Genomic DNA, 23238 nt, shown 5'->3' on the forward strand with positions numbered 1-23238 from the left:
AAGCCAGGAGGAAACCCCAAATCTGTCCCAGGAACCCTCAACTCCCTCTGGCCCAGCATCCCTCTCATCCCTGGAATATCCTCCCATGTCCACATCCTCATCTTTTTTAGATGTCTTTATTATTAATCTTGTATTTAAAAACGTGTAGAAAAATAACAAAGAGAAAAAAAAAAGAAAATCCAGGCTACGAGTAGCCAGGTGGATGTGGAGCCCCCAGCCAGGTGTCCTCCAAACTGGGATCACCTGGGCTCTTCCCACTGGGGCTCACTGGCGATCATCCAGCACAGACCATCCAGTGTGGGATGGAGCTGGAGCAGCACACGGAGCTCTTCCCACCCAGGACTGCCCTCAGTGCTGGCTCTTCTGGTGTCTGCTCAAGTGGGAAATATGAGAAAAGCCCTTCCCACACTGGGGACACTTGTGGGGTCTCTCCCCGGTGTGGATCCTCCTGTGTGTGACCAGCCCTGAGTTGTGCTTGAATCCCACCCCACATTCGGGACAGCGGAAGGGTTTCTCATCCGTGTGGATGCGCTGGTGCCCGAGGAGTTCAGACGAGGTGTAAAAGCTCTTCTGGCACTGATCACACTCATAGGGCCTCTCCCCGGTGTGGATGCGCTGGTGGGTGATGAAGGCAGAGTTACTCCAGAAGCCCTTCTTGCAATCGGGACAGCGGAAGGGTTTCTCACCCGTGCATGAGTGCTGGTGCTTGAGGAGATCAGACGCGGCGTAAAAGCCTCTTCTGGCACTGATCACACTCCTAGGGCCTCTCCCTGGTGTGACTGCGCTGGTGACGGCGGAGATCAGAGCTACTCAGGAACCTCTTCTGGCACTGCTCACACTTGTAGGGCCTCTCCCCAGTGTGGATCCTCAGGTGGGCAGTCAGGTTGGAGCTGTCTCTGAAGCTCTTCCCACACTGGGGACACTCGTGGGGTCTCTCCCCGGTGTGGATGCGCTGGTGGGTAATGAGGGTGCCGTTCTGCTTGAAGCCCTTCCCGCAGTCAGGGCAGTAGAAAGGCCTCAGCTCGGTGTGAATGAGCTGGTGACGGAGGAGATGGGAGGACCTGTCAAACCTTTTCTTGCACTGACCACACTCGTAGGGCCTCTCCCCGGTGTGGATCATCCGGTGCCTGTTCAGGGTGGAGACGCGGTTGAAGCGCTTCCCGCAGTCGGGGCACTGGAAGGGCCTCTCGTCCGTGTGTGAGCGCTGGTGCACCAGGAGATCACCGCTCCTCACAAACCTCTTCTGGCACTGGTCACACTGGTAGGGTCGCTCCCCCGTGTGGCTCCTCTGGTGGTAAATCAGGTGGGAGCTCAAGGTGAAGCCCTTCCCACACTCCCCACACTTATAGGGTCTCTCCTCGGTGTGGATACGTCGGTGCATAACCAGGTGTGACTTCTGCCTGAATCCCTTTCCACAATCAGGACAGCAAAATGGCCGCTCGTTGGTGTGAATGCGCTGGTGACTGACGAGATGGGAGTTGGTGGAAAACCTCTCATGGCATTCATCACACTCATAGGGCTTCTTCCCCGTGTGGCTCCTCAGGTGGGCATTCAGTTTGAATCTACACCTGAAGCTCTTCCCCCACTCCGAGCACTTGTGGGGCTTCTCCTCCCCACCTTGGAGCTGCTCTTGGACCCCCAGCTCTGAGCTCTGACCCTGCTCCAGGCTGGGTTTTTCCCCCTCACATCCCGTGTGGGTTCTCTGGTGCACAATCAGGCAGGATCTCCGCTTGAAACTCTTCCCACACTCGGAGCACTTGTGGGGCTTCTCCTCCCCACCCTGGAGCTGCTCACGGGGCCCCAGCTCGGATCTCTGAGCCCCTCCATGGCCCAGGCTGGCTCTTTCCCCCTCGGATCCCCGCGCTCTGCCTTTGCAGCCCCTCCTGCTCAGGGATCTCCGCGGCTTCTCCTCCCCGCTGGCTTCTCCCTGCCGAGCCGTGGAGCCGCTCCAAACGGCCTCTGCCTCCGGCTCCTCGCTGCTCTCCATGCTCAGCTCCTGCTCGGGGGGAGCAAGGACAAGGACACGATGGGATTTGCCCCCACGGGGACAAGGACACGATGGGATTTGCCCCCGTGGGGACAAGGACACGATGGGATTTGCCTCCCCTGCCCCCCACAAAAACCCTCCCGGAGCCCCCCGCGATGGGGTCGGGCCGAGCTCCCCCTCTGCGCTCACCTGCGGGCTCCGGGCGGCGATGCCGGCGGGGCCGGGGCAGCTGCGGCCGGAGCGGGGGAATGGCGCGGTGTTGAGGCGCCTCTTCCTCCCGGTGTTTCTGTTCCTTTGTCCCTCCTGTTCCTTTGTCCCTCCTCTTCCTTTGTCCCTCCTCCTCCTCCTCCTCCTTCTCCCCCTCCTCTCCCTCCCGCTCCTCCTCTGCTCCGAGTCTTGCCCGGACAGCGCCGGCACCCAAAAGCAGGCGGGGAGCGAGGGCGTGGTTATGCAAATCAGGGAGCGATCGCGCGCTCGGATTGGTGGGAGGGAGGAGCGCAGGGTTTGCTCGGTGACGTCATGGCTGGAAAAAACCGCGAATGGGAATGGGTACCAGGAACGGAAAAGGGACCCTGTGGTGGTCTCAGGGGTCCCAAGATGAGGAAGGGATGGAAATTTTGACTCCGTGTTTTTATTTTCAGAAAGACGATTTATTATTTTATGATATACATAGTACAGTAAAAGAAAATGCTATATTAAAGGTATACGAAAGTAATAGAAAACTAAGATTTCATCAGAAAGCTAGAAAATAATAAGAAACAATGATCATAAAATCTTGTGAGTAACCAAATTTCAAGACAGCTAAACTGTGATTGGTCCTTCATTAGCAACAACCTCACTAGACCAATCAAAGATGAAATTGCTGCATTCCACAGCACCAGATAATTAGTGTTTATAGCTTAATTTTAGAGGCCATTCAGCTTCTCAGGAGAAAAAGATCCTAAGGAAAGTAGTTTTTAATAAAATATATCCATGACACATTTTATTTAAATGGAGCGTGAATACTGGACTGGGATTGGGAATCAGGAGAGGGGCTGGGATTGGGATCAGGAATCAGAAAATGGGAACGGGACAGGGAATAGAGAAATGGGAATTGGGGATTGGAATCGGGAAATGGGAACAGGACAGTGAATATGGGAATGGCATCCAGATAGAGAATATGGGAGAGAGACAAGTATTGAACCAGGAATGGGATCTGGACTCGGATGAGAGCAGGATCCTGGACAGGGGACAGCAGGAACCAGGACGGGAGGACGTGGGGACACTGCCAGGGCAGGGGGTCCTTGATCTGCTGCCCCAGATGGAGCTGCTGGGCCTGGGGTGCCCAAAGCCCTGAGGAGCCCCCAAATCTGACCCAGGCACCCTCAACTCCATGGACCCAGCATCCCCCTCATGCCCATCCTTGTTTCAGTTCAACGTCTTTAATACTGCCCCCCTGGGCTCACTGGGGACCATCCAGGGCAGATCCTCTCATGGTGGAGAAGACATCCATGCCTATCTAGTGTTGCTGAAGGCCACCAAACGTTGGAAAAAATTAAGGAAAAAATAACGAAAAAAAAAAATTCTGATATCAGAAGGTTGACAAATGTGCTCTCCATAATGGATTTCTGATCTTGGACTGTGGATGAGCTCAGGTGACCACGGGGAGCCAGGTGGATGTGGAGCCCCCAGCCAGGTGTGCTCCAAACAAGGATCAAGGGGGCTCTGCCCACCTGGGCTCACTGGGGACCATCCTGAGCAGATCCTCCCGTGTGAGATGGAGCTGGAGCAGCGCACGGAGCTCTTCCCACCAAGGGCTGCCCATGGTGCTTGCTCTTTTGGTGTCTGGTCAAGCTGGAGATTTGAGGAAAGCTCTTGCCACACTGATTACATTCGTAGGGTCTCTCCCCGGTGTGGATGCGCCGGTGGACGATGAGGTTGCTGTTCTGAACGAAGCCCTTCCCGCAGTCACGGCATTGGAAAGGCTTCTCCTCGATGTGGATGAGCTGGTGACGGAGGAGGTCAGCGCTCCTCAGAAACCTCTTCTTGCACTGATCACACTTGTAGGGCCTCTTCTCGCTGTGGATGCGCTGGTGGGCGACGAATTCAGAGTTGTGCTTGAAGCTGTTCCCACAATCAGGGCAGCGGAACGGCCTCTCCTCGGTGTGGATGCGCTGGTGCATGCGCAGATGGGAGCTGCTCTGGAAGCTCTTCTTGCACTGATCACACTCGTAGGGTCGTTCCCCAGTGTGGCTCCTCTGGTGGTAAATCAGGTGGGACTTGTAAATGAAGCTCTTCCCGCACTCCCCACACTCGTGGGGCCTCTCCCCGGTGTGGATCATCTGGTGGGTGACCAGGGTGGAGCTGTTGGTGAAGCTCTTCCCACACTGCGGACACTGGTAGGGTCTCTCCCCGGTGTGGATGCGCCGGTGGACGATGAGGTTGCTTTTGTGAACGAAGCCCTTCCCACAGTCATGGCAGTGGAACGGCTTCTCCTCGATGTGGATGAGCTGGTGACAGAGGAGATCAGTGCTCCTCAGAAACCTCTTCTGGCACTGATCACACTTGTAGGGCCTCTCCCCGCTGTGGATGCGCTGGTGGACAGTCAGATGGGAGCTATGGGTGAAACTCTTCCCGCACTGATCACACTCGTAGGGCCTCTCCCCAGTGTGGCTCCTCAGGTGGACAGTCAGGGTGGACCTCGTTCTGAAGCGCTTCCCACACTGGGGACACTCGTGGGGTCCCTCGCCAGTGTGGATGCGCCGGTGTGTGTTGAGGTGGGACTTGCGTCTGAAGCCCTTCCCGCAGTCACGGCACTGGAACGGCCTCTCCTCGATGTGGGTGATCTGGTGACTGAGGAGATTGGAGCTGCTCCGAAACCGTTTCTTGCACTGACCACACTCGTAGGGCCTCTCCCCGGTGTGGATCATCCGGTGCCTGTTGAGGTGGGAGACGCTTTTGAAGCCCTTCCCGCAGTCGGGGCACTGGAAGGGCCTCTCGTCCGTGTGTGAGCGCTGGTGCCCCACGAGATCAGAGCTGCTCACAAACCTCTTCTTGCACTGGTCACACTCGTAGGGTCGCACCCCCGTGTGGCTCCTCTGGTGGTAAGTCAGGTGGGACTTGGACGTGTAGCTCTTCCCACACTCCCCACACTCATAGGGCCTCTCCCCGGTGTGGCTCCTCAGGTGGGCAGTCAGGGTGGAGCTGTGTCTGAAGCTCTTCCCACACTGGGGACACTCGTGGGGTCTCTCCCCAGTGTGGATGCGCCGGTGGGTGATCAGGGCGGAGTTTTGCCTGAAGCTCTGCCCGCAGTCACGACAGTGGAACGGCCTCTCCTCGGTGTGGATGAGCTTGTGATGGAGGAGGTTGGTGCTGGTCAGGAACCTCTTATTGCACTGATCACACTTGTAGGGCCTCTCCCTGGTGTGAATGCGCCGGTGCTTGTTCAGGATGGAGACGAGGTTGAAGCGCTTCCCGCAGTCGGGGCACTGGAAGGGCCTCTCGTCCGTGTGTGAGCGCTGGTGCACCAGGAGGTCAGAGCTCCTCACAAACCTCTTCTGGCACTGGTCACACTCGTAGGGTCGTTCCCCCGTGTGGGTTCTCTGGTGGGCTGAAAGGGTGGAGCTGTTTCTAAAGCTCTGCCCACACTCCCCACACTTATAGGGCTTCTCCCCAGTGTGGATTCGCTGGTGGATGACGAGGCTGGACTTTTGCCTGAATCCCTTTCCACAATCAGGACAGCAAAATGGCCGCTCGTTGGTGTGAATGCTCTGGTGACTGACGAGATCGGACTTGGTGTAAAACCTCTGATGGCATTCAGCACACTCAAAGGGCCTCTCCCCGGTGTGGCTCCTCAGGTGGATAATCAGATTGGAGCTCTTGGTGAAACTCTTGCCACACTGGAGACACTCATAGGGCCTCTCCCCAGTGTGGATCCTCAGGTGCACAGTCAGGCTGGAGCTGTGGGTGAAACTCTTCCCACACTGGGGACACTCGTGGGGTCTCTCCCCGGTGTGAATGCGCCGGTGGGTGGTGAGAGCGGAATTTTCCCTGAATCCCTTCCCACAATCAGGACAGCAGAACGGCCGCTCCTCGGTGTGAACCCACTGGTGACTACGAAGATTGGAGCCGCTCGAGAACCTCTTCTTGCACACATCACACTCGTAGGGTCGTTCCCCCGTGTGGATTCTGCAATGCCGCATCAGGCAGGATCTCCACCTGAAGCTCTTCCCACACTCGGAGCACTTGTGGGGCTTCTCCTCCCCACCCTGGAGCTGCTCTTGGACCCCCAGCTCTGAGCTCTGACCCTGCTCCAGGCTGGGTTTTTCCCCCTCAGATCCCGTGTGGGTTCTCTGATGCACAATCAGGCAGGATCTCCTCTTGAAACTCTTCCCACACTCGGAGCACTTGTGGGGCTTCTCCTCCCCATTGGCTTCTCCCTGCCGAGCCGTGGAGCCGCTCCAAACGGCCTCTGCCACCGGCTCCTCGCTGCTCTCCATGCTCAGCTCCTGCTCGGGGGGAGCAAGGACAAGGACACGATGGGATTTGCCCCATGGGGACAAGGACACGATGGGATTTGCCCCAATGGGGACAAGGACACGATGGGATTTGCCCTACAATTCAGGACGGCATTTGGGATTTGCCCCACAAGGACACGATGGGATTTGCCCCACAATTCAGGATGGCATTTGGGATTTGCCCCCATCCCAGGACAGGATTTGCCCCCACGCCCCCATTTGCCCCCCCCAGGCCGAGCTGGCAGCTGCCCCAGCACACAGAGGGTTAAAAGGGTCCTTGCCTTCCTCGAGATTTCCTGAAAAATCTCTTTTTTTAGGGTTTTTTCCCCTCTCCTGAGCAGCTCAGGAGCCTCTGAGGAAAAGATAAACAAGAATTATCTGCGGCTGCGGAATGCAAGAGGCGCGGCCGGGATTGGGCCGCACTGGTTGTTTTTAATTTGTTTTTAATTTGTTTTTAATTTGTTTCTAATTCATGGCCAATCACGGGGAGCAGGCTCGGATTCTCTCAGGGTCAGCAGCTTTTGATATCATTCCTTTCAGGATTTTTTCCTTTTGAGCCTTCTAAAGAAATCTTTCCTTCTATTTTTAGTATGGTTTTAATGTATAATTTACTTTTAAAATAATATATATCTTTAAATATACAATTTTACTTATTAGCTATATTAATACATACAGTTTTATTAAATTATTTTCTTTAAATACAATATATATCTTAAAAATATAATTTAAATTAATATATTAATATATATAGTTTTAATATATAATTCTCCTTAAATATAAAACAATATAAAAAGATAATAAACACATTTTAATTAATATATTAATATATATAATTTAATTATATGATTTTCTTTTAATATAATATATATCATAAAATAAAGAATATATTTTAAAGTAAGACATATTGTTTTTATATATAATTTTCTCTTATTATAATATATATAAAATAATAAATATAATTTTATTTAATATCTATATTAATATCTATGGGTTTAATAAATAATTATCTTTAATATATAATAAAATAACAACTATAATTCTAATTAATATATATACTATTAATATTTATTTTATTTTAATATAATATATAACATAAAATATATTTTAATTAATATATTTTATAATATAGAGAGTTTTAGTATATAATTTTCTTTTAATATAATATCTATCATAAAATAATAAATTTTAATGTAATATACATCATAAAATAATAAATCAGCCCTATAAAATAATAAATAATAACTAATACAAAATAATAAATCAGCGCTCCCAGTTCCCTCCCAGCACTCCCAGTACATTCCCAGCGCTCCCAGTTCCCTCCCAGCGCTCCTTTCCCTATTTTCCATCCTTCACCCCCCCTTTTTGAACATCTTCCCCTTTGACTTGGTGAAGTTTTGGGTGCATCCCGCCCTCCAACCCTCTCCCCACCCCTAAACCCCCTTCACCCCCCACCCCCGTCCACCCAGGCATGTCCCCAGCTGTGTTCCTAACTGTCCCCCCATGCCACATGGACTCAGTGCTCACCATCCTGGATGCCCTTGAGTCCCCAGCCCAGGACTGTGGATCTCCTTTTCCAGGAGTTCCAGAGCTGGCCTGGCTTCCAGGGGACACCAGTGACACTGGGGCTCAGGGTGGGTGGCCTGGTGGAGTTGCTGGGACGGGGTTTTGGGTCATCTTGGCACTGACCGAGGGTCTTGTCCACTCTGTAGTGAGGAGTGGCCCTGGCCGGAGAGTATGGGATGGATGGGGCAGGAGAGGTTGGACCCTGGTCCAGATGGACACGACACCATGGATCCCACTCTGGATGGACACTGGTCCAGATGGACACCAGACCATGGATCCCACTCTGGATGGACACTGGTCCAGATGGACACCAGAGCCATGGATCCCACTCTGGATGGACACTGGTCCAGATGGACACCAGAGCCATTGGATCCCAGCTGGATTCTGATCTGGACAGTGCCTGGCCCTGCAGCACTCCAGCCTGGCCTGCCCCCAGCCCAGATGACCACCAACCTGGCCACAGCCTGGCTCATCCCACTGTCCCACCAGCCCATCCCAGTAGCCCCCAACCCAAAATCCTCCAAAATAAACCCAATGCTATAACATCAGCTCCACATGGTCCCTGCAGAGCAAGAGGGAAACTGAGGCGAGGCCTGGGGAGGTGACTTTGTGGTGATGGGAGGTGACTTTGGGACCCACCCTGGAGACCCCCAAAAGAGCACCCACCCCCCAAATTGTCACCACAGCATGGTGGGACCCCCAGCTGTCACTGCAGGAGCCATTAGCTGTAACTCCAGGAGCCACTGTGACCCTGCAGTCCCTTTGATGGGTGACCCATGGTGTCCCCTCGGTGTCACTGGCATGTCCCCAGTGGGAGCAGTGCCATCACTTCCTGGGGCACAGGTGAAGGAGGAGGAGGAGGTATGGGGGGGGCGGTGCAGAGTCGCACAGCATCCTTGGGGGGATGGAAGTGGTTAGGGAGACACCAAAAATGTTGTTGTTGTCCCTTCCCCCCACTGTAGGATGTGGGCCACCCCCTGTTTTGGGGCACTGGTGACAAATTGGCGGGTGGCGGCGACAAAAAGCACAGGTTCCACCTCAGGGATGGCACAGACAGGGGTCCTGTGGTGCCACCAAGCCCCCCCCCGCTGAGGGAGTGACAAAGGGGGGGTCGGCAGGGGGGAGGGGAAGCGTGGCAGGGGTGCCACGGAAATGCCCCTGGTTCGCCTGTGCCCGGGATGTGGGGGTGGCAGAGCTCCGGTCACCCTGTCTCCCTGGCAGCCTGTCACTGTGACCATGTTCACAGGGGTCTTAGGATGAGGGAAGAGATGAGGATCTGACTCCAAGTTTCAGAAGTCTTGATTTATTATTTAATTATATATACTATATTAAAACTATACTAAAAGAATAAAAGAAAGGATTTCATCAGAAGGCTGGCTAAGAATAGAATAGCAAAGAATGATAACCAAGGCTTGTGGCTCGAACTCTCTGTCTGAGCCAGCTCACTGTGATTGGCCATTATTTAGAAACAACCAACATGGGCCAATCAGAAATCCACCTGTTGCATTCCACAGCAGCAGATAACCATTGTTTACATTTTGTTCCTGAGGTCTCTCAGATTCTCAGGAGGAAAAATCCTAAGGAAAGGATCTTTCATAAAATATGTCTGTGACATATCACCCTTTCTGGTTTAGTTAAATTAAAAAGAAAAGTGTTTGTAATTTCGTCTGCCATACCCATGCAGTGGAAAGAACAAACACTTGATGGGTTATCTGTTGCCAATGAAAAACCTCAATCAAGTGCTGATGTGGAATGATCAGGGAAATTCTTTTCTTGTAGAACATAAAATTCTATCATATCACTAAAACAATCTTACAACATAAGAAACTGCAAAAACAATGTAAAGAAATTAATTGCTTAAACTCCAAACAGCTGAGTTTCAGGAGAAAGTCCATGGACTGAAGATGTTCCTCTTTGACATTTCTGAAAGTACCTTTTGGTCCTGAAACAGGCTTGCAGAATCCTGAAACAACAAATTGCTAAAGAAAAATCATCAATGATTATCAAAAATCCATTGACATTTATCAAACAATTTTGAGAAAATTTCTTGAATGCCTTGGCCACACTCCTTTATTGAACTACTTGTAATTTTTGGCTCTTCAATGCTTTTGAGCTGCTACTAGCTCTTTCAACTCTTTTTTTTTTTTTTTTTTTTTTTTTTTTCTGGAAAGAGCAGCAGCAGCAGAGAGGAGCCTGAGAGGCCCTGAGTGGGCCCTGGCCCACATGGAAGGATCAGGAACCCCAGACATGTTCCACAGAACAGTGGTCCAGGTGCTGATGAGGGAAGCAAAGCCCCCAAACCCAACAGCCGGCCAGGCGGTGGCCCTGGCCCAGGGAACCGAGCCAAACAGCCCAGGCCCGGCCTGTGAGGTGGGCTCTGTGTTGTCACAGCCTGGCACCACAGTGCCAGTGCAATGGCAGAACAAGTGACCAAACGCTTCCTTCCCCCAAAATCACCGATGCATGCCGGCAGTGGGGGGACAGAAACTGTCCCGAGAATCTCCATCTCGGGTTTGGGAATGTTTGTTCCCTACAGAAAACAAGCAATGATGGCTTTCCACCATTCCCTTGCCTCTGCAATGCAAATGCAAAAGGGGTTCCTCCCATCTGCCTCCCAGTACCAGCCGCACCCCCTCTGGGCTGGGGACCAAAGGCAGAACTTTCAGGACCCACCTCCCCCTCGCCACTGGGGCACGCGAGGGACGCCAGGGAGATTCGCACCCCCCAAGGGGAAACAACCGACCAAACACCCCCCAACCCGCCAAGAACGCTGAGCTTGAAAGAAGGCAGCCGGGCCGCACCCGCACTCAGCTGTTGAGCCATGCCTCCTCCACAGAAGGAGAGGCCGGCCGCTGAAGCCGCTGTCACGAGGGCAAACGGCCCGGGACGGTCTGAGCTCGGATATGCCGCCAGTTCCAGGGCAGCCTCTGACACAGACACGGAGGACGGAGTTCCCGAAGGCGGCAGAACTCCCAGGGTGGCCGGTGGGGGCGGCAAGGCCAGACAGAGTGCAGTCGCAGCCGTGGCGCCGAGTCGCTGGTCTCAACTCCAACCTCGGGCATCGGCGCTGCGGGCGAAGGCAGGGCCACCGTGAGCGGGGCTGCGGGGACCCACATGGGGTCGGCTCTTGGTGCATCTGCAGGCGGCGCAGCCTGGGATGCACGCTGGCAGCAACTGCCATTATCACTGAGTGCATCGCCTAGCAAAACCGGCGCAGCAGCGGGAAGCAGTGGAAGCGGTGCCTGATCGCTGTTGCCTAGAAACACTGGCACAGCTGCGGGAAGCGGTGGGAAGCAGTGTGTCTGAGCTCGCAGACACAGGCGGGGCTGCCGCGCCCACAGGCTCTGCTGGAGGGACGGGAGAGGCCGTGTGGGGAAGCGCCCGCACCCGCGGGGAGGGTTGGGGAAGCCCCGCAAACTCGGGAGGTGGGACCTTGGGCACCGATGCCGCCCCCAGGTCTGAGCGATGCGGGGTCCAAGAGGCCGGCCGGGGCGATGCCTGCAGAGCTTCCAGGGGCGGCTCAGCCCACTCAAACCCCCTCTGAGAGCAACGGAGGAGGGAAAAAGCGGCTCCATCTGAGCATGCTCTGAAAACGCCGGGGGAAAAAACTTCTTCGGCTGCGGGCAAGACTTCACCTCCCGCTGCAAGCCAGGGGACCTGGAAAGCAGCAGATCATCTTCCCCCAAAGGATCTTCTCCCGCGGGAATTTGGGGGAACGGGGCTTGCCTCCTGCAGTCAGCAGTCCAGGGAAAGGCAGCCGCTCTCCGTTTCAAATCCGAGAAGAGTGCCCTGAACACTGGATAAATGCAGGGGGACCCGAATCCATGGTTTAAAATGGCTTGGAAAATGGATTCCATGCATTCCCATACGAGCATTTCAAGGGCATAGAGCCATTCGTTAAAAACCCAAAGACCTCTGCCCATCGAAAAAACTCATAGAAATGTCTCTCCAAGAGGGGAATTCTGTCCTCTTCACCCCATTTTTTCCAGAGGGCAATAAGTTTCTCCTCTGAGGGGGAGAAATGAACCTCTGCCTCTGTGGGAGAGGTCCTCCACATGTGCAGCCACAATCTGCGAAGAGCAGCATCTTCAGGAAGCAAAAAGCTAACAGTACCTTGTGACAGTGTCCAGCACACTCTGGCCAGCTGCTTGGTGCTTCTGGGATTTCCAAACATCTTCCCGGAGACATTAAAAAGGTTCTCTCTGTGATCAGCCCTGCTGTGAACTCTGTCCAAATCAGGATATTCAGTTCTTCAGCTCCTGGCTAGAATCCATTTCTCTGGTCACTTGTGAGGTGACCATCAATGCCACATACCCGGGATTTACCCAAATGTAGCAATGCCCCTCTGGTGATCTCACCAAGTGATGAATTTCTTCCTCATCCACTCGAGGGTCACCATATGTGACCGTGGTCACAGAGGTTTTCAGGTAAAGGGAGAGACGAAAATGTTGACTAAATGTTCAGAAAGCTTGATTTATTATTTTATTATATATATATATTACCTTATAATTATACCAAAAAGAAATAGAAGGAAATTTTTCCTCAGAAGCTAGCTAAGCTAAGAATAGAAAGGAATGAATAACAAAGGCAGCTAACTCGGAGAGAGAGGGAGAGACATCTCTCCCATGACTGGTCAATAAATCCAAACATCTACAGGAGACCAATCATGGATCCACCTGATGCATTCCACAGAAGCAGGTAACCATTGTTTACATTCTGTTTCTGAGGCCTCAGGTCCTCAAAAAAGAAAAAATCCGAAAGAAAAAATTTCACAAAAATATGCTTGTGAAAACTGGGAAAATCCTAGGTGTTCCATCCACCCATAGATGAGCTCTCCAAATTTGCCCCGAAAGTGGGTCCAGCTTTTATAGGCCAAAAAGAGCAAGTCCAAGTGACTCGATGATATTTTTTAGCCGGGATAGCCCTGCAGCTGATGGCACACTTCACAGTCAGCAGGGGACACAGCTAGGCCAAAGCCCAGACCTCTGCTGGGAAACTTTCTCTTCAAACACCCTTCAAACAAGCCTCCATGCAAGTCAGTTGGGAAAGTTTCTTCAAATGATCCATTTCTGGCACCTGACTACACAGGGTTATGTGAAAGATTCTAAAGCAGCCGCTCTGGAGTCAGAGAGGCAGCCCTGAGAGTCCTTGTCATCTATTTGTAGCTAAATCCCACTTTTGGGGAGTTGAAGGAGTTTGGAACGAGCTAGAGAGCGGACCTCTGAGTTTTTTAGATGATGCCATTGCTTTTTCTTCTCTTCTACATAGGCAGGAAGGGTGAGTTGGGCTCACATCTCCACCGCATGGCTCACAGGGCCGCAAGACTTGTAGTGACAAGAGCTTTGAAGGATTTCTTGGCCAAGAAGACACGGCCAACAAGGATTTTTATGTTTTGGACCCAATCTTCAAGATTTCATCTTACGGACTCATGCTCTCGGAGTGTCTAGCTGGTCAGAGTGACCGCGAGATAAGTTAGAGAGTCTCTTTTCCCAGCCCGGTGGTGGAAGAAGGAGTCGGAGCTCTTCATTTCTCAGTCTCAAGGTTGTTGATTGTATCTTATCTATAAAATTCTTTCTCCTGTCCTGCCGAGCTCCGCTCAGCAAGACAGTCTAAGGCACTCTGCCTCCTCTGGGGTGGTGTTATCTTTTTCTACTAAAAACTACCTGTACAATAGTTACAATTACTTTCCAATCCCTATCGTCTATGTTAGACAGCGAGCTTCTACTCTAGACCAATCTCAAATGCCAACATCACAGCAGAAGATGGAGGCCAAGAAGAAGGAGAAAGGCTGGACGTGCCCAGATTGCTCCATCTGGCCCCCTGAAGCCCCATTCTAAAAACCCTCAAAATCTAGTTTTCCACTCTGGGATAAATTCACTATCATTCTACTTCAACTTTTGTGGCTGGTCATTCTTCATACAAGGTTGGGGATTGTTTTTTCCAAGGGCTAAATCAAAGGCACAGGGGTCTTGGGCTCTGTGCCAAGCTCTCTGAGCCCTCTGACAGGGTCTCGAGTCCTGCAGGGCAGCCAGAGGAATTTCCTGGGTTCCCACATCATGCTGACAGTGTAAGCTTCCTTAGCCAGTCATGCTATGACACACAAACCTACAGCACTGCATCCTAAACTTCTTGTTTACCATTGTAACTACTTGGTTTTTTTCCTAGATCTTGAACTCGAAAACTCTAAACTTTCCTCCACTTCAACTTTCCTCCCCGTGTCGCTGCTATAAACTGGAAATCCGCATTCTCGCTCCTAGCACCTAAGTTTGGGAGCCCTTTGCAAGGTCTCAGATCAAATCCTGTGTTTAATTCTAAGCTTTGCTGACAAGACCAAAGGTCTGAGATTTCTCTGCATTTGGGTTTCCAACAACACTGATGCTGTTAGTTGCAGAGTGCCCAGGATGCGTCTTGCAGGTCAACTCTGGCAGGAACAAGGCGGCTGCCAGGGGGCTGCTTGTGGCCTCTGACAGCCCACTGGCCAGGGCTTGCCAGCGGCCCAGCCCCTCAGGGGCTGCCCCAGCCCGGCCAAGCTGCCCGGCAGCAGCGCCGCAGCCCCACAGCAGCTCCAGAGCAGCCCCATGCAGAGGCACCTGGGAGCCCTCAGCAAGGCAGCCGGCAGCACACGGGCAGGAGGACACGGCTGGCGCTTCCTGCCTGGCCCAGGGCTTGTGGCCATCTCCAGGCACCGCTCTGGCAGGGATCCCCGCAGCTCCGGCCCCTGCCCAGCCGCTCTGTGGGCAGCACAAAGGCTTCAGCAGAACCACCAAAGGCCGAGGGGCTTCTGGCCATTTCCCCGGGCCCACTGCGCGCCTGCGCAGCTGGCTGAGTGCGAGCATCCTTTTCCCCCCCTCCTCCCCTATGCCGTACGGACCCTGGGCAGCAAAAGAAAGATCCTGGGAGTCTGTGTATGTTAACATAGTCTATATTTACATGGTAAAAGAAAAAAAATAAATAAAATAAAATTCTTGAAGAAAACCAAAATAAAACTTGACTCAGGGGGCCCCAGCAAAAAGAGCTTCTGGGATCAATCCTCCACAGAGCTCTGGCAGGGCAGGCAGCCGAGCCATGACGGACGAGGCCGTGTCTTCCACGCCCTGCGCAGGTGATTTTGGAGCCACTGGAACCTGGAGATGGGAGCCCGCTCTCCTGACCTGAGGATGCACAGCGTTTGAATTGCCAGGCTTCCGACGGCGAGGCTGACGTCGTTCGTTTTGTCTTCAAGGGCTGCGAGAGAGAGGAACAGAGGCACGGTCAGAAGCTGGAGCTGCAGGGAGCCGAGGAAGAGCCCCCTGCCAGGGCCATCCCAGCCGGCTCTTGCCATGGCCAGGAGGGAGAAGGGAGCAAGGGGATCAACCCGAAGCTGCTGGCCACGAATGGCCCGCGTGGCCCTGAAATCTCCGTGTGCTCTGCCCACGGGAGCAGAGCCCTCCGCAGCCGGGGCAGGGCTTGCAGCTCCCCCCGGCAGCCCCCGCTGTCAGCCCGCTGCCCTCACTCACCAGCGCAGATCAGCTGCAGCTCTTGCTGCTGCCCCCTCAGGTGCCGCCCGGCCATGCCTGTGAACACAGAGCCTGTCATGGCCCCAGCAGCACAGCTCCCTGCCAGCGCCGCTGCGGCGCTGTGGCCACACGGGCTGCCGGCCCGGCAGGGCTCAGCTCAGCCCATGCGGCACACGCTGTCGCCCCAGGGCACGGCTGTCAGAGGGCGGCAGCAGCAATGCCCAGGCCAGGCGGGGCTCCACGGCGCCGGGCGCGGCTGCCGCTGCCGGGGCAGCAGGCGGGGCCGGGGCCGAGCTGCGGCGGGCCGGGGAGGGAGCCCGGGCTCGTAACTCACCCATGAAGCTGATGGCCGCCTCTCGCAGGGGCTCCTGTGGGCTCTCCAGGTAGCGCAGGGCTCGGCGCAGGTGCTCGGCTGCTCTGCTCCTGTCCTCTGCCAGCTGGAGAGAGCGGCAGGAGGGAAGGGTTGGCGCGGGCTCAGCCCCTGGGCCGGGCGCTGCCTGCGCCAAGCCCCGGCCTCCCCCGGCCACACAGCCCTGAGGCGCGGCCAGCAGCCGCTGGCCAAGGGCTCCCGAGAGGGGAGGGGGAGAGGGCCGGCTGCTGCCCGGGGAGCCGCGGTGCCGCCCCTGCCCCGCAGCTCCGCCGGGCCGGGCTTTCATGGGCACCCGGCTCGGGCCCACGGGAGCCTGGAGAGGAGCCCGCGCGGCCTCTGGCTGCAGCAGCGCGCAGGGGCACAGCTGCCCGGCCCGCACACTGAGCACCGCCCTCAGGGGCCTTCTCCTGGCTGAGTTGGGGATTCCAGGCCGTCCTTACCAGGCACTTGCTGAACTTCCACAGTTTCTGCTCCTTCAGCAGCTTTTTGAGATCCCTCCTCTTGATGAACTTGACCGCATAAAGCAGCGTTTCCCGAGAAGCCTGGAGAGCAGCAGAGACGCGGAGATGGCCCCGCAGCCCAGGGCTCGGGACCCGCCTCCCCCTGCCATGGCCTGCAGGAGGCTGCGGTCCAGCAGGCGCAGGGCAGGAGGCAGCCGAGCCCCGTGCCAGGCGGACAGCAGCAGCCCACGAGTCCTCACCTCTGCCACATGCTGATTCTCATCATTGCAGTGGAAGAAGAGTGGAAGCAGGCTCTGTTGCACAGGGCTTTCCAAAGGGTTTTCTCTCTCTTCCAAGTACTCCATCATGTCTCGGAAGAGTTTTATGGAGAGCAGCTGTACCTGGCTATTATCCTAGATGAAAAAAAAATGAAAAAACACCTCAGCATGGGCTCCTCCGGGCGCCCTGGGCACAGGGCTGGAAATGCACAGGGCACACAGTTTCCAGGCAGCACCCAGTGGCTGTAGCTGGGGGCACAGAGCCTTACGTGGTCAAAGAGCGGCAGGAGTGCCTCAGCCAGCTGCACGGCAATGGGGGTTGACATCAGCATGTGTTTGTGCAGGAGTATAAAGCTGAGTGTGATGAGTGTCATCCCAGCTGTCTCTGCATCTTTGTCCGCCAGTAGGCGCATGAGGCTTTCGGTCAAGCTCCACATTCTTTCGGCCTGTGCGCAACACAAGTCTGTGAAGTCCCACCCTGCTGCCACAGGGCCCAGAGGCCAAAGGACTGTCCTGAAGCACTGGGGTAGCTGAAGCAGGAGGCAGGAGAGCTGGGAGCAGCTGCCCCAGTGCCCAAAGGCCAGGCCAGGCCAAGCGACTGCGTTCCCAGTGCAGCTTCAGCCACCGCCCCCTTCTCACCATTGAGGGATCATCAATGAGCTCCAGAAGGGCCCTGAGCGCCAGGCGACGCCTCTCCCTGCACTCGCTCTGCAGGTACCTTGAAGAGACCTTCACAACACTGTCGCCACATTCACTAGAATCCAGGCACACGAGGACCTGAAAGGCACAGGCCAGTGATGGGGGAGCCGGCCGGCAGGAGCCCGCAGCCGCACAGGGCTGGGCCCAGGACGCAGCAGCAGCAGCAGCACAGGGTGCGGGCACCGTCCCAGGTGTCTGCGGCCACGAGAGGGCAGAGAGCTGGGAGGCAGCACAGCCAGGCAGCGCTGGACACCCGGCTCACCTCCACAAGGAATGCCAGGGCGGGCAGATCCCAGTGTGGCTCCTGTGTGCTGAGCAGCCAGAGGAGGTGGAGTGCAATACTGGAACACAAGCGATGACAAGCGTGGCGCATCTCCCTAGGAGGGCAAAAAAGGGACCAGGAAGCTGAGCAAATCTCTCCAAGGACAGGCTTACAGAGCCTGGTGGTCTTTTACCACCACTCTGCATGGGGACCTGGGCCCTTTAGGAGGTGTCTCCTCCTGTGCTCTCTCCCCTCGCAGCCTTTTCCAGTCTGCTTGGCCGTCCCTCAGTGTGTCCTTAGCTGTCCCTCAGTGTGTCCCAGGGTCTCGGGGAATGTGTGGGACGGCTCGGGCACAGAGCACAAATGGCAGGATCAATGGGGAGAAAGTGAGTCTCACCTGGCCAGCAGACCCATGGCATAGTGGCGGGTGTCAGCACAGAGCAGCGTGTCCCAGCCACGCTTGCCTTCCACTGACAACACCACATCCTTGTACTGCTTTTGGCAGAGCAGGGACTTCAGGGTCTGCACTGCAAACCTGTGTGCACAGCAAAGCCCAGGTCACTCTGGCAGCACTGGCTCCTTTGCAGGCCACGTGTCAGGCAGGGACAGGAGGAGTGGGATGGAGCACCTGTTGGGGCTGATGACAAGACCGTGCTCTTCCAGGCAATCCTTCCAGAAGGTTTGGACCTCCTCTGGCATCTCTTCTGTGCTGGAGAACACTTGGAAGAGCAGATGAACAAAAAGGCGGGGGAAATATGGCCTCACTACACGTGGGACAGAGGACTCTTGGAGGATCTTCCACATCACCACGGTCGCCTGCAAAGGACAAAGCCCCCCGAGACAGCGCTCAGTGCCGAGGTGTCCGTGTGGCAGGGCCCGAGCGTGCCAGGGAGAGGCCCGGAGAGACCTTGGCAGGGGAGCACGGGGCCTGGTGGGGCTGAAGCTGGCCCTGGGCCAGGTTTCCGGCCAGCGCCTGAGGCAGGCAGATGCAGTGGGGGAAGGAGGATGGAGAGCTGCTGGAGAGGCGGCCTTGGGGCCAGCAAAGGCCAGTTGCGGAAACTCACAGCCAGGGCAAAGACAGCCGTTTTGTCCCCATCCGAGGTGCACGTGCTGTACTCTGGCCAGCTCCCCAGCACATCCAGGAGGATCAGCTGCACTGGCTCCGCGGTCCTGGACGAGCACATGATGGTCTTCCACATGGAGGTGGCAGCTCTGCGGGATTAGAGCTCTGTCTCAGGGGGGATCTCAGACACAGCAGCGTGGCCTGGGCATCCCTAGGGGCCTGGGCTGACCGCCGGCTCTTCCTCTGCCCACTGGCCCTTGCCAGCAGCAGCCAGGCAGCCAAGCTGTGTGAGGACGGGCCCTGAGGGGCAGCAAGGCGGCATGGCAGCAGGCTAAGGGGCTGACGTGCCAGGGCTGGGAAAGGCAGCAGCCAGAGGGTTCTGGAACTCTCTAGCTCAGACACCTGGGCCAGGCGATACAGGGTGATGGGCTTGGGAGGCCTGAGCCCTCTGGGCAGGTGGGCCCCATACCTGTCACAGGACGGGGCCACACGCAGGAGCGTCACGACTGCGTCAGCCGGCTGTGCTTTGGTGAGTTTCAGCAGGGCCTTGTCCAGCCTGTGCTGGGCAGAATCATTGGCCAGGAGCCATCGGTGAATGTACCTCACCATGGCAGGCACCTGCGGGAGGCACGGGGAGACTTGGAAAGCTGCCAGAGAGAGCAATGTCCCCAGGCTCCCCAGAGAAGTGCTTTCCTTGCCAGCGCACTGCCATGGCCCCAAAGGCTCTGAGGGAGCAGCAGGCGTGGCTGGGGAAGCCACGTGACTCCTGGGGGAACTGAAGCCTGGCCCCAGGCTGCTTACTTGTTCTGGCCTGGCAACACCCTTCTCCAGGAGCAAATCCAGCAGGGCGGCACTGGTCTCATGCTTGAGGAGCTCGGAGTGAGCTGTGAGCCCAGTGCCCATGGTGCGGGTCTCTTCCTGCCGAATGCTCCGGATGAAGCCGCAGACGAGCTGTAGGAGAAGGGCAAGAAGCCGCGGATGTTGCATGGAGTGCTGCACACACGGTGCTGGGCTGAGCAGGGACAGCAGGCCCAGCCCGGGTGGGGGTGGCTGCAGGTACCTGCGCTGTTCGATGGAAGCGGCCACGGCTGGATTCCTGCTCATGTGTGCGCTCCACAGCTTCATCTGGCAAAGAGGGAGCGCAGCCAGAGCTGAGGGGCTGCGGGAGAGGCCGGAGAACACAGCCCAGCCCTGCACTCCCCAGGCAGGGAGAGCCCTGCGATGCCCCAGGGGGATGGAGCGAGGCCGCTGAGGGGTGTCTGCCTGGCGCCTCTTCCGGCCTGTCCGTGGGCATTTCCCCAGGGGATTGCATGGCATGGCATGGCATGGCATGGGGCCAAGTTGGCTGCAGGCTCCAGGCCTGCAGCCCAGTTCTGCCACTCACCCCCCTGTGGTGGATGGAAGGGCACCACCTCTTCAGTCTCCTGTGCTGGGGCTGCTCCAGGGCCTTCTTCCTCCTCCTCCACCCAGGCCATCTTGGGCACTCTCGGGGGTCTCTGCTCCATGTCTGTGGCTGGAGCTACGTGCAGGAGAGGTGCCCTGGGAAAGCTCCAGGGCACCAAGTCCCACGCTCTGCCCTTGGGGGCAGCTGCAGAATAGAAGCCTTGGAAGGCCACGGGTCACCGAGTCCTGTGCTCTGGCCTTGAGCTCAGCTGCAGGAAGAACGCTGCAGAAAAGCTCCTGGTCAGACGGGAACGAGTGCGCTGTGTGGGGGCTCCTCACAGCACTGCTCTGTCCCGTTGTGCCCCGCTGTTTGCTCCCAGCACCGGGCAAGCTTCTATTTCCCACGTGTCACAAAGGGGCCTTGGAGACCGGGTTCCGTTCCATGGCACGGTGACCGTGCTGCAGCGTGCCACCCAGGGCCCTTGCACACACTGCCTCCTGCCCTGGGGCCGGCCCCAGCCCCGCTAAAGTGGCCCAGCTTGGAAGGAATCCCTGGCCCCAGGTGTCTAAGACAGCCTGACAGAATCTTTAGGAAGGGCTCAGACCATAAGCAAAGGCCGCCCTGCTCTGCGGGCTCAGGCCTATCCCCATATCTTTCCCTGAGAGCATTTGAATTTCTAAATGAGAATCATTTGAAGGGAGGGGATTTACATTTTCCATTCCAGAGAAGACTTCTGCCTTCCTTAGCAGACACCTCTCTCTTCAAACCAAGACAATTCTTTGTCATCTTGACGATGCGCAGTTGCTGGGAAGCCCCGTTTTACTCCAGGGACCTTAAGAACCATTCCCAGCAACTGGGAAAATCCTAGGTGTTCCATCCACCCATAGATGAGGGCCTGTTCCTGAAGTGCTGGGGTTCAACTTCTGAATGGGGTTTAGTCTTTCGTCTTGGATTTCACATTCTAAACTTTTTGGTTCCTATCCTGAGCACAGAGTATTTCCTTCTGCAAACCAAGGGAAAGTAATATTCTTGGGAACTGTTATGTCACAGAACTTTGATTGGGTAGTAGGTTGGTCTTCCAGGCAAGCAAGTTTCTTCTTGTCTCATTGATGGGGCACTATGATTTTGAGACATACAAAACTGCTCACAAAATTAACACAGAGCGGTCCCACACTTGAGATACAAGGAGATCTTCCAGGTCCTGTTCCTTGATGCAGGCAAGACCTTTGCGGCATGGAGATGTCACTGACAATGCCTTCTGAGCACACTCACAAATTCTGAGCAGCACTGAGAGATGGGGTCATCTATCCCCAGTGTGTGAACATGGTTGCAGCTGGCCTGACTTCACACTGGATAGACATTCCACCAGAAAAACACCTGGGCCATGGCTGTGCAGGAGTAACTGCGGTTGGACTCACCCGCTGCCAATGTGTTCCATTTCGGTGTATATCACAATGGGATTTTCCTGGTTCACCATTCTCTCTGAGGGAAACAAAATGCAGGATGCTGACTTTAAAGCAGAGATCCCAGCTTCCAGGACATACAAAAGGCAGCCCCACTGTCTGGGGCTCTGAGCCCTTTGTGGTCAGCTGGGTAGCAACAACCACAACCACAAGAGCAACAGGACAGGCAGCCCTGCAGTGCAGATGGCTGGCACAGAGACTGATTCTGTACAGTCCTTTGAAGAGTTCTCTTGACAGGAAACAAAGCACAGGGAGATGCATTCCCAGGAGAGAAGAACATCTTCCCCACCTTTCAGCAGTTGGCCAAAGGAATTTATTTCCATTTGTAAAGCAGAGCAGCTCATGCTATAACTGATCCCGAAGGGGCTTTCAGCATCAGGAGCCTGACCTGTTTATGAGCAGGCTGAGCTCAAAGATGCCCCTCTCCCAGCTAAGGAAGGCTCCAGCCTCTGCAGTCCCTCCAGCCCTCAGGGCCAGGGCAGCGAGCACAGCAAGGCTGGCAAAGCCCAAGCATGAGCACTGGCAAGCAGTGGGAAGAAGCCACAGCCAGCCTGAGCCTCTTACAAGCTGTTGCCCCCATTGAGGACACAACAGGATGGGCTTTGAGATCAGCCACACCGAGGGGTGGATCAGTGCCCTTTTTGTCCCAACAGGTGATGGCAGACACAGAATCCACTGGGCTCTGGTCTCAGCCCCACCAGGTCTTATCTGAGAGCACAGCACTGGCAGCTGTTACAGGCAAGAAGCAGATTCATTGGGTTGTGCTGCAGAATCACAAAAGACTTTATGTGTTTTCCTAAAGACTGATCTGAGCAGGGCTTGGGCCAATGGGTAGGATTCTCACAGTCATGGGAAAGAGTGGGAATCGGGTATGGAAAAGCGCCATGGATCTGAGGGATATACCATGGCTGGGCTGGAGGCTCTCTCCTGAGAAATGCCTGCAGTACAGTTTTATCTGATCACGCCACTTGGATGCGTCTCTGGGACTCATCTTGATAAGCATAAAACTAGAAGATTAAATAAAGGTTGCTACAAAAGTATCGCTTTTTTCTTTGGGGGCACATGGAAAACACCTCTTGCTCTCTATTTGTCCTGTAACCTGATGTCCTTTCAAAGTAATTCTTATTGACAAAAAGATAGCATTTTTGTGAAAATAAACTGCAGATGTAATAAGTAACAATATATTTGTTCATTAATAGCTAGATGATGAATTAAATTAAAAAAAACAATAGCTAAAATAGCTTTTGTAGAATATCTATAGGGCTGTATGGGAAACTTATAAGAAGTGTTTAAGTTACAAACCCCCCCTTGGTAACCATATACAGCCACATCTGGTAATAATTACTAACCTTGTAGAATTGCTTGCTCTGCAAAAATTCTACCCTATAGATGTAGGAGACTTTCTGAAACACATATGGTAACAATTATTAACCTTGCAAGAATGCCGAGCTTAAAAAAATTAGACTTACAGGTATGCCTTATAAGGAAAGCGGCCAAAGAGGAAGACTTGGGGCCTTCATCCCACAACCACCAGAAGTCAGAAAAAAGACCCCTAGCAACAGGAGGAGCACGCGCAGAAAACAGACCACGTCATCCAAGAATCCGGAGAAAAAGGACAATAAAAAGCGAACTTTAAAGGGGGGAGGGGCGGGCCTAAGGGAGCGAAATCTCCTGGCCGCCCAGCGCTGAATCTTGCTTATTCTTGCTTGCATAATAAAGATTATTGTACAATTCTTA

General features: G+C 54.7%; 2 protein-coding genes and 1 pseudogene across 2 annotated transcripts; all 3 read right to left on the bottom strand.

The window, feature by feature from the left end:
• Window positions 1-97: 97 nt before the first annotated feature.
• On the bottom strand, window positions 98-6472 carry LOC135460906 (zinc finger protein 850-like; annotated as a pseudogene).
• Window positions 6473-15056: 8584 nt separating this feature from the next.
• LOC135460904 (uncharacterized) lies at window positions 15057-17143 on the bottom strand. Its single transcript, XM_064737874.1, has 6 exons — window positions 16900-17143; window positions 16613-16765; window positions 16353-16454; window positions 15877-15979; window positions 15543-15599; window positions 15057-15270 (listed from the first exon to the last, which is right to left on the bottom strand). The coding sequence occupies exons 1-6, from the start codon at window positions 17065-17067 to the stop codon at window positions 15071-15073; spliced, it is 783 nt and encodes a 260-aa protein (XP_064593944.1). The 5' UTR covers window positions 17068-17143; the 3' UTR covers window positions 15057-15070.
• Window positions 17144-17361: 218 nt separating this feature from the next.
• Window positions 17362-20136, bottom strand: LOC135460903 (maestro heat-like repeat-containing protein family member 9). Its single transcript, XM_064737873.1, has 8 exons — window positions 20039-20136; window positions 19715-19779; window positions 19456-19605; window positions 19124-19272; window positions 18656-18803; window positions 18220-18407; window positions 17989-18126; window positions 17362-17524 (listed from the first exon to the last, which is right to left on the bottom strand). Exons 1-8 carry the CDS (start codon window positions 20127-20129, stop codon window positions 17362-17364), a joined length of 1092 nt encoding a protein of 363 aa, XP_064593943.1. The 5' UTR covers window positions 20130-20136.
• Window positions 20137-23238: the final 3102 nt, after the last annotated feature.

This window comes from Zonotrichia leucophrys, unplaced genomic scaffold (assembly GCF_028769735.1).
Source record: "Zonotrichia leucophrys gambelii isolate GWCS_2022_RI unplaced genomic scaffold, RI_Zleu_2.0 Scaffold_122_136869, whole genome shotgun sequence".
Taxonomy (NCBI): Eukaryota; Metazoa; Chordata; class Aves; order Passeriformes; family Passerellidae; genus Zonotrichia; species Zonotrichia leucophrys.